Source organism: Haematobia irritans, chromosome 4 (assembly GCF_050003625.1).
Source record: "Haematobia irritans isolate KBUSLIRL chromosome 4, ASM5000362v1, whole genome shotgun sequence".
Lineage (NCBI taxonomy): Eukaryota > Metazoa > Arthropoda > Insecta > Diptera > Muscidae > Haematobia > Haematobia irritans.
Window position 1 is genome coordinate 148,216,824 of NC_134400.1, and position 21,364 is coordinate 148,238,187.

The window sequence follows — 21,364 nt, forward strand, 5'->3', positions numbered from 1 at the left end:
TTTTAGTCCAATTGGTATTTGTTTTTTTATTATTTTTTTTTTTTTGTGTAACAAACCCATAGCTAACATTTTTTCTATATTCTCTTTGTATTAGAATACTGGGGAAAATGTAAATTTCACCTATTTTCGAATGATTGATTTTTGACAAATGCAGCAATATTTTCATATAAAGCTAAGAGATCTAGATAAGATTTTTTTGATGGTTATGCGATTTTGGGAAATAAAGTTTCGCCAAATTAATTGATACAATTAATCTTTTAACTGAAATTGCTTCAATCTCGATTTATAATCTCAACCCATTAAAACTTTATTTTTATACCCTCCATCATAGGATGGGGGTATATTAACTTTGTCATTCCGTTTGTAACACATCGAAATATTGCTCTAAGACCCCATAAAGTATATATATTCTGGGTCGTGGTGAAATTCTGAGTCGATCTAAGCATGTCCGTCCGTCCGTCCGTCTGTTGAAATCACGCTAACTTCCGAACAAAACAAGCTCTCGACTTGAAACTTGGCAAAAGTAGTTGTTATCGATGTAGGTCGGATGGTATTGAAAATGGGCCATATCGGTCCACTTTAACGTATAGCCCCCTTATAAATGGACCCTCAGATTTGGCTTGTGGAGCCTCTAACAGAAGCATATTTCATCCGATCCGGCTGAAATTTGGTATATGGTGTTGGTATATGGTCTCTAACAATCATGCAAAAATTGGTCCACATCGGTCCATAATTATATATAGCCCCCATATAAACCGATCCCCAGATTTGGCTAGCGGAGCCTCAAAGAGAAGCAAATTGCATCCGATCCGGCTGAAATTTGGTACATGATGTTGGTATATGGTCTCTAATAACCGTGCAAAAATTGGTCCACATCGGTCCATAATTATATATAGACCCCATATAAACCGATCTCCAGATTTGGCTTGCGAAGCCTCAAAGAGAAGCAAATTGCATCTGATCCGGCTGAAATTTGATACATGGTATTGCTATATGGTCTCTAACAACCGTGCAAAAATTGGTCCACATCGGTCCATAATTATATATAGCGCCCATATAAGCCGATCCCCAGATTTGGCTTGCGAAGTCTCCAAGAGAAGCAAATTTCATCCAATCCGGTTGTAATTTTGAACATGGTGTTAGTATATGATCTTTAACAACCGTGCCAGAATTGGTCCATATCGGCCCATAATTATATATAGCCCCCGTATAAAACGTTCTCCAGATTTGACCTCCGGAGCCTCTTGGAGGAGCAAAATTCATCCGATCCGGTTCAAATTAGGAACGTGGTGTTAGTATATGGTCGCTAACAACCATACCAAAATTGGTCCAATCACACAAAAATTCGGTTCATAATCATTGTTGCCACTAGAGCCAAAAATAATCTACCAAAATTTTATTTCTATAGAAAATTTTGTCAAAATTTTATTTCTATAGAAAATGTTGTCAAAGTTTTATTTCTAGAGAAAATTTTCGGTTCTTAATAAAATTTTCATCATTGTCAAAATTTTATTTCTATAGAAAATTTTGTCAAAATTTTATTTCAATGAAAATTTTGTTCAAATTTTATACGATTCATAATCATGGTTGCCACTCGAGCCAAAAATAATCTACCAAGATTTTATTTCTATAGAATATTTTGTCAAAAGTTTATTTCTATAGAAAATTTTGTTAAAATTTTATTTCTGTAGAAATTTTTGTCAAAATTTTCTTTCTGTAGAAAATTTTGTCAAAATTTTTATTTCTATAGAAAATTTTGTGAAAATTTTATTTCTATAGAAAATTTTGTTAAAATTTTATTTCTGTAGAAAATTTTGTCCAAATTTTATATCTACTTTGTCAAACTGAATTATATACGTATTGGATCGATCTTGTTTGATTTAGTATATACCACGTATGGACTTACATACAATTTAGAAGATGGTGTTAGGAGGTTTTAAGATACCTTGCCATCGGCAAGCGTTACTGCAACTTAAGTAATTCGTTTGTGGATGGCAGTGTTTAGAAGAAGTTTCTACGCAATCCATGATGGAGGGTACATAAGCTTCGGCCTGGCCGAACTTACGGCCGTATATACTTGTTTTTTTTTTGTTATTTTTTGGTTTTGAATAAAAGTAATCGATTTTTTTTTTAATTTTTTAAAATTTTAATTGAAAAATGTATTGGTGATATTATTCTAATTTTGGTGATGCCATTAATAGTTTTTCAATTAAAATTTTTAATCAAAATTCAAAAAATATTCAATTAAAAATTCAAGAGTGAATTGTTTTATTGAATCAATTTAATTAGCATCAGTGATAGGTGTTATGCACTCTGTTATTGAAGTGAATTCAATTAAAACTTTAATTATATCAATAAGTTTGTATTTGAAGTCAACAAAATGTTTAACTACATATTTGAATTTTTAAACGGCATGAAGGATAGGTCATATATTTAGCTCGATATTGGGGACTCTTTTTAGGATCAACAACCTAATCCAAAACTGTTGGCATTTATAGTTCAATAGTTGGACATAGATAAAAAAAGCGATTTCAAGATTCCCATTTTAATTAACCCTTTCACTACCGAAATAAACCTAATGTTAAAAATTTTAATTTCTCTTCTGTTTTTACTAGTACTAACAGCATGTAAAACAAAAATTGTCATTTTGAGATCCTACCTCAATTACTTCAAGAGCTACATTAGCTTGTTCTGAAAACTTGATTCTTGAATTGTGACCAAATGGCCTTACGAAAAGAAGCGCTATTTGGCCTATAATATCTTTCAAAGTGTGCACCCAGAAAAAAGTGACCCCTTCTTTAAGTTAAAATGAACTCATTGTGAAGAAAGTTGAACTTCGTATAGCGCCAAAGACATTTTTATTTGTTTGAACGATGTGATTTTCGTAGAAATTAGGTATAATGCATTCCATATATTAGTTAACATTTTCCTATATGTATGTACCACTATACTACAGAATGAAAAAATTTAACTGATTTGAATTCATATATGGAATGATTTTATTGACATTTTTTCATTCATTTGGACAAATCTTACACATTTGTGGTAAAACTTTTACTTCATAATTAGAACTGCTTATCTTCGTTTTTAAATACAATTTTATTTATTTATATGAGCAATTTTATCTTCAATAAAAGACGTGTTTTATTAATACATTGAATATATTTATTAAGAATCAACAGCATCGAATCTCCTTGAAATATTAGTTTATTATTCCGCTGTTTCCAATTTCCATGTGATATTATCAACTGTAAAATGCACTTTTTCTTCTTCTTGTACTTTTCACTTTTAATAAGTTGCTGCCTAACGATTTTTACAATTTCAATACCTACAAATATATAAAATCATGAACCATTTTTGTTACAAAAGGTTAGCGTCACTGAATATTACCTGATAATTGAAGATTCCAAAATGAAGACAAATGAAAGGGTTGTTATTCTGCTGGTGTTTTCTTTCTTTATATACCATCACGAACATTGATAGATTTATTTTCAAAAAACGAAAATTTTTCTCACTAATTTAAAATAATAAATATTTTATATATTTTATTTGTTATTTATTATATTATTTTACAATATTATTTTTTAACAATCTTTCCGTATACCACAACAACGCGATTCCAACTAAAAAAAACAACCCACGCGCAAACATATCGATTACACCCACGCGCAAACACATCGATTGCGATGACAGGTATCGATTACAGGTAGACAATAGAAATATAGGAAAATTTCCTATATTCTAACAAGTGTGTTTCCTTAAGTTTTGATTGGATTGCATACTTCTTAGTACGAATGAACTAAAATATTTTTCTATGCCAAGTGTTGTTCGTATGTATGAAAAACTTTCTATTATAAAGGAAGTCGCAATTATCATTTTATAAGAAATTTTAATAATTTTGAGGAAACTTGGTTTTAGTTCGGGTTTTGTTTATTTTTACGAATGCTTTGTTATCGGTGAATAAAATTTTCCTGTTCAGTAGTAAATTCTTATACCCAGCGAAGAAAATAGTATGAGTAAAATTCCATGCCTTATTCTAGTTAATGAACTATTCCTAACTGCTTACAGTATAGGATATTTTTACTGAAACGAGTAAATTTTATTATTTCTCACAAAATTTTATCTTAATGGAAATAAAATGGATAAACTATATTGATGAAAAATTTTTCCTTTAGTTTCGAAGGCACTTTTTTCTGGGTGTGAGAAAAAATACAAAAAAGAACCCAAAAAAGTATCAGCTATAGTTTTTGTATAAATGTCTATTTACTAGAGACATACAGTAGAAAAATAGCCTCAAATTTTCATATTTTTCGTTTATAGTTAAAGAAGTTTATAAAAATTTATTTTAGTGTTCACCAATATGGAAAATATTTATAGTTTATTTAGATTAAAGCCTCTTCTCTTAAAATAACATCGAGAAATAACATCGAAACTAAGCGGGAAAATAGAATTTAGTCTTTTTTTCGAATGTCCTTCTAAGTGGACATTGGTAGTGAAAGGGTTAAATAAAAGCAAAAAACTATAATTAAATAAAACTCATAGTACGCAATTAAAATTTTTTTTTTCGGAAATAATTAGTTCCATAAAATTTTGAAATATATAATGAAAAAATTCATAAGAACACTGAAAAACAGATTTGTGGACACTGAAAAAACGGTGAACCCACCAGGAAGAAAACTTGTGGTTAATTTTAGAAAATTTTGAATATTTGTAGAAAATTTTAACTAAACAGTATTACAAACGCTGGCATCATGCCGATATCACAAAAATAATTAAATATTTTTCAACAAATTCAGAAAATTTATTAGACGAAATTAATTTTTTTTCTCTTGTTAAAGAAAATTTTGTAGTTTGAAGGAAAAAATTGGAGTTGAAAATTGCAGGAATGTCTTTAGTGACATACGAAGTTCATGATGGACGCATTTCTAGTAAAATTTACAAAATTAAAGAATTACGAATTTAGTAAATCTTTGTAATTTATATTTGTATAATTTTTCCCCGTTTTTTAGTTCAGCTGTAGCTATGTATAGCTGTAGCTCCGACTCCGACTCCAGCATTTCATACTAACCTCGACACCGACTCCGGAGTCGACTCCAGGTGGTGTACCTAAATCTCATTTTCACAGTATTCCAATTGTAACTTTAAGGTGTAGTGTTCCAAAAATAGACCGATATAAGTATTCTATTTGTGTCCATATGTGTTTATATATCCAAAAGAACTCAAAATTAAATTTTTTGATACGATTCGATGACAAATCTCAGCATTTTAGGAATGTAAAGAACACATCAAAATACGGGTAGATAACAACAATCAACAGAATATGAATTTGTAGAAACACAAAATTTCAAAAAAATAATTAGTCTTCTAGATGTTTAAGAATTTAAATCCTTGTATTGGTCTATAAAGGCATTTTATAAAAAAAATCTACATAAAAAAGAAAAATACACAAAAATCAAAATGTAGACCTAATCAGATAGAAAGTTTAGATATTAAACAAGTATATATGGCCGTAAGTTCGGCCAGGCCGAATCTTATGTACCCTCCACCATGGATTGCGTAGAAACTTCTACGAATGACTGTCATCCACAATCGAATTACTTGGTTTGTGGTATCTTAAAACTTATTAAAATCGTTTTCTAAATTGTGAGTTAGTCCATACGTGGTATATAGTTATTACACAAAAAATATTATGTATAGGTAAGTCTAGAAAAAATTACGAATCGATATGGACTTTTTGCACGATACGTAGAGAGCCAGAATTGAAATATGGGGGTCGCTTATATGGGGGCTACATACAATTATGAACTTGATACAAACAAATGTTTGTGTGATTGGGAATCGATTTATCTGAAAGCTATACATAACTGTAGACCGATATGGACCTAGTTAGGCATGGTTGTTAACGGCCATATACTAGCACAATGTACCAAATTTCAACTGACTCGGATGAAATTTGCTCCTCCAAGAGGCTCCAAGACCAAATCTCGCGATCGGTCTATATGGGGGCTATATATGATTATGGACTGATATGGACCACTTTTGGCATGGTTGTTAAATATCATATATTACCACCACGTACCAAATTTCAACCAGATCGAATGAATTTTGCTTCTCCGAAAGGCACCGGAGGTCACATCTGGGGATCGGTTTATATGGGGCCTATATATAATTATGGACTGATATGAACCAATTCCTGCATGGTTGTTGGATACCATATACTAAAATCACGTACCAAATTTCAACCCAATCAGATGAATTTTGCTCTTCCAAGGGGCTCCGGAGGTCAAATCTGGGGATCGGTTTATATGGGGCCCATAGGTCTTTGTGGCCATATATTAACACCACGTAGCAAATTTGAACTAAATCAGATAAATTTTGGTCATCCAAGAGGCTCCGGAGGTCAAATCTGATGATCGGTTTATATGGCGGCTATATATAATTATGGACCGATGTTCACCAATTTTTGCATGGTCATTAGAGACCATATACTTATACCATGTACCAAATTTCAGCCGCATCGAATGAAATTTGCTTCTCTTAGAGGCTCCGCAAGCCAAATCTGGGGATCGGTTTATATGGGGGCTATATATAATTATAGACCGATGTAGACCAATTTTTGCATAGTTGTTAGAGACCATATACCTACGCCATGTACCAAATTTCAACCGGATCGGATGAATTTGTCTCCTTCAAGAGGTTCCGCAAGCCAAATCTGAGCGTCGGTTTATATGGGGGCTATACGGAAAAGTGGTCCGATATAACTCATTTTCAATACCATCCGACCTACATCAATAACAACTACTTGTGCCACATTTCAAGTCTATAGCTTGTTTAGTTCGGAAGTTAGCGTGATTTCAACAGACGGACGGTCGAACGGACATGCTTATATCGACTCAGAATTTCACCACAACAAACAAACAAACTGTCACAAATTAGGACGGGTGGAATTTTAAATAACCACTACCATACAACAGATGACAGGAATAGCTGGACAGTTACGAATATTGTTTCTATAGAAATAAAATGGTGAAACATCCATTTATAAATGGTCTATCAGTTATGGACATTAGAGGCCATTAATTTACTCTAAAGAATTTCGAGTGACATTGATGAAACAAACTTTCTCCCAAAAGTCCGCCTCAGATGGCACGTTGGCAGAGGTTTAATTTAAAATTACAGCTTCCAAGGACATCGGGTGTATATGGAGATTTCTTAAATAATTATTTCCATATACAAAATCTGGGCCGACGGGAAATTTCCTCATTTATTTATGGATCTCAAATAACTAAACATTTCTGACAAATCTTATGAAAATTTTAAACTGGGAAAAATTTCTGAAAACAAATCCGAGATTGGTTTATATGTAGGTGCTATATCAGACCCATCTTCGAACTCAACATACGTGCCAAAAATTCAGAACGTTAGGCTCTACTGCTGAAATTGTACCTTTATCAAGAGTAAATATAGGCTTAAAATTTGATAGTTTAATATGTTAAAAATGGACTGTACAATTGATCAATTCAGCCCATATTCTAGTAAAACCTACTCTTCACCCATATAAATACACATTGAATGGCCGGAAATCCAGTACTTCGTTTTTCGCTGTTCGATTAAAAACCACAATCGAATCTAATTTGTCGAAATATTTCTTTTGTTACAGAGATATGAAGTGTTTTTCAAATTTTGTTTCGCCGGAGTCGGAGTCGAACAAAATTTATACGACTCCGGCTCCGACACCAGCAAAATCTTCAGACTCCGACTCCAAGATTCCGGCTCCAACTCCACAGCCCTGCATTTAACTAACGTACGCCAAAAACTATTAGAGTAAAGGAAAATTTTTCAAACCATAATATTTCCGTGAACCATATTAACGGACCCTGAAATTTGGTTTATGGAGCCTCTAAGAGAAGCAAATTTCATCCCATCCGGCTGAAATTTGGTACATGGTATTAGTATATGGTCTCTAACAACAATACAAAAATTGGTCCACATTGGTCCATAACTATATAGCCCCCATATAAACCGATCGCCAGAGAAGCATATTTCATCCGATCCGGCTGAAATTTGGTGCATGGTGTCAGCATATGGTCTTTAACAACCATATCAAAATGGGTGTACATCGGTCCATAATTATATATAGCCCCTACATTAACCGATCCCCCGATTTGGCTTGCGGAGCCTCTAAGTGAAGCAAATTTCATCCGGTCCGGCTGAAATTTTGTACATGGCGTAAGCATATGGTCTCTAACAACTATGCAACAATTGGTCCACATCGGTCAATAATTATATATAGCCCCCATATAAATCGATCCCCCGATTTGGCTTGCCGAGCCTCTAAGAGATGCAAATTTCGTCCGATACGGCTGAAATTTAGTACATGGTGGTAGTATAAATATGGTCTCTAATGATTAGAGGTCTGCACAATTCCATTTGTAAATGCAGAGTACACGTGTACTTTCTACATGAGTACATCTATTTGAGAGAGTCGCAAAACTATTGGTACACATTTTGATGAACACCAAAAGTCACGAGTAACTTCTTGTTGCTACTCTGATGTTTTCACTACCAACAAACACATATTCCTCTTTCTCTCTTATTGAAGTGTACTCAGAGTGATCACGTCGAGTATGTTGCGAGAACAAAACTTCTTAGAGTACTCCATGTACAACGTGCAGTTTCAGAAATACAAAAAAACAGTTACTCTCCATAATATATGTTTTGGTTTGTTATAAAGAACGGCAAACGCTAAGGTAAGTGTGTGACATATATAAATATATGAAATAGATGATATACACACATATCTATGATTAATAATAATTGAAAGTTTTGCTTCGCACATAACTGAGAAATACTTGTGGTACCACGTGAAGTGAAGAGAATCCATGTTGTACTTTTTCTCAAGTACTTACATTTTTATTGTTCCTTTTTTTTGGAACACATATTGTTTCGGATAAGTACTTGGTGGTATTTGACAAGCAAGTGTTCTCTTCACTTCTTCGCTCCGAGAGAAAGACAGTGTATGTACTATACTCGACAGCGAATTGCATACATGTACTGAAAAGTTATTTGATGCAGACCTCTACTAATGACCATGCAAAAATTGGTCCACATCGGATCAAAATATATATGTAGCCCCCATATATATGGAAGAGCAAAATTCATCTGATTCAGTTGAAATGTGGTACGTGATGTTAACTATGGCCTCAAACACCCATGCAAAAATTGGTCGAAATCGGTCCATAATTATATATAGCCTCCATATAAACCGATCCCCAGATTTGACCTCCGGTGCCTTTTGGAGAAGAAAAATTCATCCGATCTGGTTGAAATTTGGTACCGCCAACAGTCCATATAGATTCCTAATTATTTGTAGACTTACCTATCCATACCAGGGATGTGAAATGCAGTACTATAGTACTTTTTTCAATACTTTTTCACTCTGGTCAGTACCGTATAGGGATCTATAAATCGAAAATCGATTAATCGATTATTCGAATCTTGGCATGAAAATCTAAAAAAATCGAAATCGATTATTAACCAAAAAATTATCGTAAAATCGATTTTAGATTTTCATCTAATTTTTAATTTTGACTATCAAAACTCGATTTTAGTGTTTTCTGTTTTCATATTCATTGGTTTCAATTTAATTGAAAAATACCGAGATATTTCTTCATTTTTATTTATTGAATTCTATTACCAATAAGAATAAAAATATTGATTTGATTGAGTTAAATATCGAATTGGTTTAAATGAATCCTTTGTGCTTTCAATTTCCTTGAATTTATTTGGGGAAATAATGATAAATGATTCGTACATGTTAAAAATTGTATACTCTCTCCAACTCGCAAAAACAAAATAGATTTCATAAAATCGAATATTTTGTATAATCATTATTTCTATGAAATTCGATTACGAAAAATCGAATTTGGAATGGTAAAAATAATCAAAAATCGATTTTTGATTAAAAGTCAATAATCGAAAAGTCGAAAAATCGATTATTGGTTTGTACTATAGATCCCTAGTACCGTAGTACCCCCGCGAATGATTTAGTACTTTTGGGTAGACATTTTTGAGCCGATATCAGATATATGGTACAATAGTTTTGACAAAATATTGTAATATTTTGCCAAAGTCCTTAACAAACTTATTTGCTAATAGTCTTTTACAAATTTGGCAAAACAGACAAGTTCATGCGGGAAGAAAATCTCGATATTGTAAAAGCCACAGTCACAAATATGATTTGCGTGAATTTCAATATTGTTGTAGTCGAAAAAGCACGTGATTCTACATTACGCTTTCACGCGAACACTATCTAGATAAGAAGTTATCGATCGCGTTCTTAAATAATGCAAAACATTACAGTTACGTCGAAACTTGAGACAATAGTAATCTACCAACATTTGGATAAAAAATTTAACAAACATTTTTATTTTGCAAAAATAAAGAAATTTTGTCAAAATTTTATTTCTATAGAAAATGTTGTGCAAATTTTATTTCTATTGAAAATTTTGTCCAAATTGTATGTCCATATAAAATTTTTGTCAAATTGTATTTCTATAGAAAATTTTGTAAAAATTTTATTTCTATAGAAAATTTTGTCAAAACTTTATTTCTATAGAAAATTTTGTCAAAATTTTGTTTCTATAGAAAATTTTGTCAAAATTTTATTTCTATAGAAAATTTTGTCACAATTTTATTTCTATAGAAAATTTTGTCAAAAAATTATTTTTATTTATCTACAGAAAATTTATGTAGTACCATAAAGTATAGCTGTGGCAACCGCGATTACAATACTACTTTGTAAGCAAATATAAGGCTAAAAAAGAAAATATTTAAAATTTAGGAGTTGACAAACAAAATTTTATTTTCCTTAAAATTCAATTTAAGGGAGCTCTTCGCAATAATATTCCAATGGATTTTTTTTTTTAATTTAGTGAAAAGTACTTTTTCGCTCAAAAAGGTACATTTTTGTACTTTCTTAAAAATTGTATTTTCCATCCCTGATACATAGCTTTTTTGTCTAATATATACCAAATATGGATTAACTCGCAATTGCCATCGGCAAGTGTTACCGCAACCCAAGTAATTCGATTGTGGATGACAGTCTTTCATAGAAGTTTCTACGCAATCCATGGTGGAGAGTACATAAGATTCGGCCTGGCCGAATTTACGGCCGTATATTCTTGTTTTAAATGTTATTTATTAAATATCACAAAATTTTAATTAAATTAAAAATATTTCCAAAATAAAAGTTATATAATTGAAAATTCTGTTCGGAAATAATAAATTTTCACATGCATACTAGAATCATTCAGTTATGGCTCAAATCCAAAGAAAAATCTGTAAAACAATGCTAACTCGTTACTTCATCTAAATGTAAAATATTTATTACCCAGCAAAAAAATTAGAAGTTCTTCCAAAGGCACAACTTTAAAAGCACTTCCAGAAGATGCACTCCATATGATATTCTTTATTTTAACTACCCAGGAAGTTCGTTTAATTCAATTTTGTATAACTTGGTTTTTCCTTACTTTGAATGGGTAATTTTAACTTTTTTTGTTTTAAATAGGTTAAAAACAGAATAAGAATTTATAAAATGGTACAAATCATTTTAATTTTGTCGAGAAAAATGCTAAATCCAATCCGAAAAAATTGTGAATTTTTGAAAATATTTGAGGGCAAACGTTTTCGACAAGCGTTAGAATCTATTAAAAATTATAAAAAATTATAAAAATTATTTTTTTTGGCAAAATATCACAGAAATTTTTAATTTACATCCAAAACATTGAATCGGATCACACCTAAAGAAGTGATGCAAATACAGTGCAACGGCTGTTGAAATGGAGGACTTCCGTCCTATGACAAGCCCATGTTAAATTCATTGCTTCTGCGTCAATTTTGCACTACTTCCGGATCCAAAAAGAACATTTTCATTACCTTTCAAAAAAAAAAAAGAATTAATCAATTAAAAAATTAATTAACAGTTTCGAAAAAATATATTAATTTTTTATTCAAAAATATTTTTATTTATTTTATTTCTTGATTGATTGATACTATAATTTTCGTGATTGATTAAACAAATCCGTGTTTCGAACAAATTTTTCAATCATATTTATAATTGGAAATATTGCTTTATTTGGCACAATTAATATTTTCATTAAAAATCAGACCAATCGTATTTATATTTTAACTTTATTAATACGTTAGTTTTATCAGTTAATTTTTAATTAATTCTGTGAAAGTATAAACTTCTATAAAATTACAAAAAATAATTACATCTAAATGTAAAGTAATAATAAATGAATAAATAATAATACAATAAATAATTGGTAGTCTAAAAAAAAAAAAAAAAAAAAAAAAAAACAATTCAGTTTGCGAACAAAATCAGCCAAATTTTTAATTGGACCAAATAAATGGTGAACCAGTTTGGGCGTATATAGTGTTTGACTTGAATGCCTTTTCGCCCTTATGTGTTTGAAAATTATTAAATTAAGCTAATGACCAATTAAATATATTTTTAGGGATAAGCACTTTGACAGTAGCTGTAATGAAATAGGGGGTGAATTTGCATTATAATTTGCATTATAATCGCTTACAGAGCTATCCTTACGCAGAAAGAAACTTTCTTTAAAATTGAGCCAATTAAATTTCATTGTCATAACGAAAAAATCACTTTGTTAGCTCAATTTTAATGAAAATGTTCGTTATACGTTTTCCTACCAGAATATTAAACCTAGTAAAGTATTTCAAATGCTCCACATCATGCATTTATTTTCACTTATTGGCTTAAAACTTTTGTTGTATAAGCTGCAAATATTTGTGTGGTTCCAAAATAAAATCTCATAAAAATTAAAAAAAAAAACTTATAATGAGATGAGTCTATTTTTATTTGTTTTAAGTAGTAGCCTAATTTTTGGTATTTATTTTTATTATTTATTGATCTTTGGATTAACAAATGATGTATTATTTTTAATATTTCTTCTTTTATTTTTTTTTTTTTATTTTGAATTTTTTTTAGTGGATTTTAAGCTAAATGAACGCTAGATATTATAAGCAACCATTGTCTTTCTGTCTATCCTTTTTGTTGTTGTTTTTTTTTTTGTTATTGAATAAGACCAGCAATGCATTCTGGTTCCATCACAGAGTACAAGCACCCATTGTAGATTGCTTTGAAATGCTTTTGTAATATTTATCCCATCAATCCTCATTTGTTCGAGTGGCAGTCATTATGAAATTTCTAAAATATGTATATTTTCCTGTTTCCCTATTTTTCTTCTCTATATTTCTCAATTATCAAACTATATAGTCTTCCAAGAATCGTCGGCGTCATTCCCGAAAAACCGAGCCCGAAAGTGAAGAGTCAGAGTCTGATCAGGATCAATTGACTTCAAGTCGAACGGAGTCATCAAATCAACATGAGGGAAAAATGAAGCACAGTAAGTTTATAAATCATGTTTTTATAATTTTTTTTGTTTTTCAGACAAGCGTAAGGTATTTTGTATTGTATCCTTATTTTGACACTAGCTGTTTGTTTATTATATTTGCGTTTTCTCCTTACTATAAATTTAACATAATTAATTATTTGTTATATTACAAAATGCCATACGCCTATATCTTTATATAAAACAATTTAGAAAAACAGATGGTCCTATGAGAGTAGCTGAGTATTATTACTCAGCATGCATTCAAGGGCTCCCCTACTCATTTTATTTAGATGTCATTTCTATTCAAATATTATTGATGCTTTTCAAAATCTTCTTTCACAGATACAAGAAATACACAACAACATTTTCAAAATCATAATATATCAATAACGTACCTGTAGTATTAATTTTTAAATTTATACGATTTTTTTATTTTATTTCTTCGAAAGAATAATCTTGAACATACCAACACCAATAAGGCTATTAAAACAGACACTAATTGATATCCTTTTGAAATTTCGATTTAATATACCTAGATATAAATTGCATAAACTGCCATTATTATTTATGTAAAAGCTTTATCATAGACATAAATCAAAAAATTGACATTATTCACAAATCCATTTCATCAATCTTTGGTAACCGATTACAGATAGCCTGGTACAAGAATAATACATTCAACTTTGACAACTGCCAAGTTTATTATTTGTTTCAGTTACAAAATTAATTATTACAATTAATATTTTTATTGAAATTGAAATTTAAGTTGAAGACAAAATGAGTTTTACTGAAAAGATATATTTTTTTTGGTTTTAACTATGAAATTAATTAGTCCAATTAATATCTAATTAATTGATTTGACATATTTCGAATACAAATTATATAAAGAAAAGTTAAGCAATTAAATTTTTAATTGGATCAATTATTTTTATACCCTCCACCATAGGATGGGGGTATATTAACTTTGTCATTCCGTTTGTAACACATCGAAATATTGCTCTAAGACCCCATAAAGTATATATATTCTGGGTCGTGGTGAAATTCTGAGTCGAACTAAGCATGTCCGTCCGTCCGTCCGTCCGTCTGTTGAAATCACGCTAACTTCCGAACGAATCACGCTAACTTCCAAGCTATCGACTTGAAACTTGGCACAAGTAGTTGCTATTGATGTAGGTCAGATGGTATTGAAAATGGGCCATATCGGTCCACTTTTACGTATAGCCCCCATATAAAGGGACCCTCAGATTTGGCTTGTGGAACCTCTAACAGAAGCATATTTCATCTGATCCGGCTGAAATTTGGTACATGGTGTTGGTATATGATATCTAATAACCATGCAAAAATTGGTCCACATCGGTCCATAATTATATATAGCCCCCATATAAACCGATCCCCAGATTTGGCTTGCGGAGCCTCAAAGAGAAGCAAATTTCATCCGAACTGGCGGAAATTTGGTACATGATGTTGGTATATGATCTCTAATAACCATGCAAAAATTGGTCCACATCGGTCAATAATTATATATAGCCCCCATATAAACCGATCTCCAGATTTGGCTTGTGGAGCCTCTAACAGAAGCATATTTCATCTGATCCGGCTGAAATTTGGTACATGGTGTTGGTATATGGTCTCTAACAACCATGCAAAAATTGGTCCACATCGGTCCACAATTATATATAGCCCCCATATAAACCGATCCCCAGATTTGGCTTGCGGAGCCTCAAAGAGAAGCAAATTTCATCCGAACCGGAGGAAATTTGGTACATGATGTTGGTATATGATCTCTAACAACCATGCAAAAATTGGTCCACATCGGTCCATAATTATATATAGCCCCCATATAAACCGATCTCCAGATTTGGGTTGAGGAGCCTCAAAGAGAAGCAAATTTCATCCGATCCAGCTGAAATTTGGTACATGATGTTGGTATATGGTCTCTAACAACCATGCAAAAATTGGTCCACATCGGTCAATAATTATATATAGCCCCCATATAAACCGATCCCCAGATTTGGCGTGTGGAGCCTCTAACAGAACCATATTTCATCCGATCCGGCTGAAATTTGGTACATGGTGTTGGTATATGGTCTCTAACAACCGTGCCAGAATTGGTCCATATCGGTCCATAATTATATATAGCCCCCATATAAAACGTTCTCCAGATTTGACCTCCGGAGCCTCTTGGAGGAGCAAAATTCATCCGATCCGGTTCAAGTTTGGAACGTGGTGTTAGTATATGGCTGCTAACAACCATACCAAAATTGGTCCATATCGGTCTATAGTTATATATAGCCGATCTCCAATCACACAAAAATTGGTCCATATCGGTTCATAATCATGGTTGCCACTTGAGCCAAAAATAATCTACCAAAATTATATTTCTATAGAAAATTTTGTCAAACTTTTATTTCTATAGAAAATTTTGTTAAAATTTTATTCGGTTCATAATCAAATTTTCATCATTGTCAACATTTTATTTCTATAGAAAATTTTTTCAAAATTTTATTTCTATAGAAAATTTTGTTCAAATTCTATTCGGTTCATAATCATGGTTGCCGCTCGAGCCAAAAATAATCTACCAAGATTTTATTTCTATAGAAAATTTTGTCAAAATTTTAGTTCTATAGAAAATTTTGTTAAAATTTTATTTCTGTAGAAATTTTTGTCAAAATTTTCTTTCTATAGAAAATTTTGTCAAAATTTTTATTTCTAAAGAAAATTTTGTGAAAATTTTATTTATATAGAAAATTTTGTTAAAATTGTATTTCTGTAGAAAACTTTGTCAAAATTGTATGTCTATTTTGTCAAACTGAATTACATACATATTGATCGACCTTGTTTGATTTAATATATACCACGTGTGGACTTACATACAATTTAGAAGATGGTGTTAGGAGGTTTTAATATAGCTTGCCATCGGCAAGCGTTACCGCAACTTAAGTAATTCGATTGTGGATGGCAGTGTTTAGAAGAAGTTTCTACGCAATCCATGGTGGAGGGTACATAAGCTTCGGCCTGGCCGAACTTACGGCCGTATATACTTGTTTTTTTTTTTTTTAATTGGCTTTGGGTCTTGATATTATCCATTCCGTGATTGTATCCACCACCATAGGATGGCAATGATGGTATAACAAGTTCGCCATTCTGTTGTAACACATGAAAATATCGATATCCGACTAACAGGTTGGCTGATAAGCCCCCGGTCTAACAAAGAAAAACACATTTTTGGGTTTGCCTCAGAATAGGCCTTAGTTTCAGCGATCACCTCTTCATTGGAGCCAAATTTTTTCTCTGCGAGCATCATTTTGAGGTCTGAGAACAAGAAAAAGTCGCTGGGGGGCAGATCTGGAGAATACGGTGGTTGGGGAAGCAATTCGAAGCCCAATTTATGAATTTTTGCCATCGTTCTCAATGACTTGTAGCACGGTGCTATGAATTGGTGGAACAACACTTTTTTCTTTTTCATATGGCGCCGTTTTGCCGCGATTTCGACCTTCAAACGCTCCAATAACGCCATATAATAGTCACTGCTGATTGTTTTTCCCTTCTCAAGATAATCGATAAAAATTATTCCATACGCATCCCAAAAAACAGAGGCCATTACTTTGCCAGCGGACTTTTGAGACTTTCCACCCTTCGGAGACGGTTCATATCTTTTCCAGGATGTAAAAACAATTTCATAAAGACTGACTCAAAAAAAAAACTTTTCTGGCTAATTGCATTTTCCCTCACGTCTTTCTCACTTCCATAAAGTTTTTTAACAAAAAAATGTAGAAGAAATTATTAGATTTTATAAATGTTTTTACCTTTCACCTGGACGGAGAATCGAACCGCGGACCATGCAATGTGTAAGCTTTCCACTGAGTTTTGTAGCTGTTGTTGTCATCAATAGACAATTATCCATATAAGTTATATTTACATAGCATAGCTTGCGGCGCCCACGAACCGATTAAACAAACTTTATTTAAGAGAAATATACATTTATTTGGGCACCGTGGAGCAGTGGTAGCTACGTCCGTCTGGCATGCCAAGGGGGTTCAATCTCTGCGTCGACCGAATACCAAACAGTTTTTTTTTGCTGTTTTTTTTACATGTATTTCAGATATGTTCGGAAGATTCCCAAAAAAAGTTCAACATTACATATTACTATATTAAATGTTTACTATGAAACTGTAAAATGTGTCTTCTTAAAGATTTAAAATCAGAAAAGAACAGTGCTTGATATAAACGAAGCGGAGTGTGTTGTTGGTTCAAAAAATATTTTTTATTGAAAAACTAAAAATTTTGTAACAAACGAATTTTTTTGGTAATAAAGGTTAGGTGGCAGCCCGATGTATCAGGCTCACTTAGACTATTCAGTCCATTGTGATACCATTTTGGTGAACTTCTTTCTTATCACTGAGTGCTGCCCGATTCCATGTTAAGCTCAATGACAAGGGACCTGCTTTTTATAGCCGCTATATTTTATCCGTTTTTTAATTTGATTGTTCAAAAGTAAAAATCTTGAGAACAAGATCAAAATTTGTAGCCCATTCCTAGAGCTAGCGCCATCTTAAGATGATAAAGGGAGCCACCGTGGTGGAGATGATTAGGGAGCCACCGTGTTGTAATGGTTAGCATGCCAGTCTTGCATACACAAGGTCGTGGGTTCGATTTCTGCTTCGACCGAACACCAAAAAGTTTTTCAGCGGTGGACTATCCCACCTCAGTAATGCTGGTGACATTTCTGAAGGTTTCAAAGCTCCTTTAAGTGGTTTCACTGCAATGTGGAACGCTGTTCGGACTCGGCTATAAAAAGGAGGTCCCTTGTTATTGAGCTTAACATGGAATCGGGCAGCACTCAGTGATAAGAGAGAAGTTCACCAATGTGGTATCACAATGGACTGAATAGTCTAAGTGAGCCTGATACATCGGGCTGCCACCTAACCTAACCTAACCTAACCTAACCTAAGATGATAAACATCTTGATGACAACCTCACTCTTCAAAATGCCCAGACACAAAAGCCCCAGGGATTGGGATATAGTGATTTTGGTGACCATTGTGCAGTAGAAATGAAACGAGGAACCTCCTCTTTAACTCATTCTTTGTTGACGAGTGCAGAGCGCGATAGGACTCAGCACCTTTTGGAATGTCTATGTACTGTCTTCCGAACATTCCCCGATAATATTCGGCATTGATTTTGACCCCACGGTCGATGAATGAATAACCACCATTTAGGCCAAGCTCATTTTCAATGTGTTGCATCCGTTCGCACGATATATGCAGCTCATTAGCAAGCTTTCTAGTACTACGGCGTGGATTTCGGAGCATTTTTGGTGTTACTGTCGCTTTTTTTGTCCACGTTTTGGACGCAATGCAACTATTCTAGTATCTCCATAAATAAAAGAATTATTCGTATTTAAGTGCAGGATGGCTCTAACAATAGCCACTTGAGGTTCTTAAGGTTCACGAATTTTTTAATCCAATTAATTTTTCTTGTATTGAAATTACTTCAAACAGGAGAATGATAGTATAAATCATAGGAGTAATTTGAAATTTGATTAAAAATTACTCGATTTCTACGGAACTTTCATCGATTTTTGTCACAAATTTCAACTAATTTTTTAATTTAATTCATTCCTAACTATTTTACCTTATGCTGAGATAATTTGCTTGTAAGTTTATAAGAGTTTATATTTTCTAATACATTTTTTTAATTGGATCTCAATCAATACTTACTGAACCAATGAATTTTATCTATAAGGAAAAAAAAACAACATTTTCAGATATATTTGCAATTGCAAATATTTTTTATTTAACTAAATTAATAATTGATATAAAAGTTAAAATGTTGAATCGCTCTCTTAACTGGCTCTATTTTTTAATTTGAATAAAAATGTAAATGTTTTAATTTTTCTTATTGGAAATATTTTGGCGAAATATTTTTTGCGTACAATCTTTATTTTATGGAAAATATTCAACAAACTATGAAATCCTGTTAACTTGTATATTGTTATTTAGTTCCCTTCTACCAAAGCTATCTGTAAACGGAAAATTTATAAATTTATAAATATTTGAATATACATACACACAATCAATTTTGTTGTTATTGCATTTTACCTTAAATTTTCTAATTATTTTAAATGTCGCTTGCAAGATTTTATAATTTAATTTCTTCCTTCCCCTATTACACAGGTATCATCTACCATGGGGCACAATCAAGCACATCCTCTGATCTATCACCAATGTCCGAACAAAAATCATTGCCACGTCGCGGTCGTTCAAGGTATCATCATCAATTATATCAGTTTTCCACCAACACAACACCGCGACATCATAACAATAGCAAAAACTCTTCCAGCAATAATCCAAACAAGATCCTATCACCACGCAGTGGTGTCGGCAATCTCAATTCCATATCGAGCACATTCAAATCACAAGATTCGATACAGTGTCACATACCCACATTGGTTAAATCACCATCCATTACACAACAACAGAAACAACAAAACTCACAACAACAACAACAGTCCACAAATATAAACAATTCCAGTAGCTTTACCAGTAGTAATTGTAGCAAATTATCACAACAACCCCTACTAGTCACACCCAAGATTGCACCACACCATTCCCAGCAACTTCAAATGAACACTGGCCAACATCACCTCCATGCAACCGACTTGTTAGACAGTAATAATTGTACCAATTCCCTTGCATCTTCAGTAGCCCCCTCCCTGGCATGCATGCAACCATCATCACAATTTCGTCCGATTGCCCATAAGGCCGATGAGGGTCTATCGGGTGGTACTCTCTTGAATCCATCTACAGCTCCTCTATCGTCGAAATTCTTTACGGCACCCACACTGCCCAAATAGGATACGGCCCATGGGGGCAATGTAGTGGACAATGGCAGTCTGGTCGATAGCGATGGCATTGTGAATAGTTTTGGCTATAATATCGGCGAGATTTCTTGTACCTACATGAACCCCATCGATCAGAAAATTGACTATGAATCATAGGATTAGTTCTAAGTATACCAACCTAGATTAAGTTAGACAAAGATTTCGTCGAGTATAAGTTTTGCTGTATTCACACCAAATGCCAGGAAATTGGCTTATAGTTTTCCTCTTTGTTTTCAGATATAACCTGAAGTTGTTTCCAATGAGAATGTCGAAACATGAATTCAATTAATTCAGCTCTTGGATTTTGCTCCTAGTGTGGAAATACAACAATAACGTTTTTCGGTAGGCGTACACGTTTTTACTTGTGTGTGTGTGTTTTTTTTTATACCCACCACTAGAGGTATGCGCGTGACACGAAATTCTAGTGACACACGCGATTCACGCGTACTGAAATTTACCCCAAAATTTTTTACTTTTGTCTGCACGCAGGCCAAATTCGAAGATGGGCTATATCGGTCCAGGTTTTGATATAGCTCCCATATAAACCGATCCCCCAATTTGGGGTTTTGGGCTTATATAAACCGTAGTTTTTATCCAATTTGCCTGAAATTGGAAATATTGAGGTATTCTACGACCATAAAGAGGTGTGCCGAAAATGGTGAATATCGGTCCATGTTTTGGTATAGCCCGCATATAGACCGATTTCGCGATTTTACTTCTTGGGCTTCTAGGCCCAATTTTGAAATTGAGGATCTAGAGGTATTCTAGGACCATAAAGAGTTGTGCCGAATAGATTGTGTATCGGTATAGTTTTTGTTATAGCCCCCTTAGAAACCGGCCCTCCGATTTGGGGTCTAGATTCTAGAACTACAATTAGATGTGATGTATCCCTCCATATTTTTGGCATAGGATTTCTAGAAATTATAGTTTTTATCCGATTTGCCACAAATTAAAAATATACTGGCATTTTAGACCCAGAAAAAATGTATATTATTTAGTTTTTATCTGTCCATTTGGTAAGGCCTCCGTATACACCGATTTCAGATCTTGAGGGTAT

General features: G+C 32.8%; 1 protein-coding gene across 1 annotated transcript in view; it reads left to right on the forward strand.

Annotated features, from left to right (window-relative positions):
- Positions 1 to 13,825, forward strand: part of Dscam2 (Down syndrome cell adhesion molecule 2) — a 210,552-nt gene extending 196,727 nt beyond the window's left edge. Inside the window, exons 19-20 of the mRNA XM_075307282.1 lie at positions 13,307 to 13,436; positions 13,767 to 13,825. Coding sequence (XP_075163397.1) covers positions 13,307 to 13,436; positions 13,767 to 13,825 — 189 coding nt within the window. The remainder of the gene's footprint in view (positions 1 to 13,306; positions 13,437 to 13,766) is intronic.
- Positions 13,826 to 21,364: the final 7,539 nt, after the last annotated feature.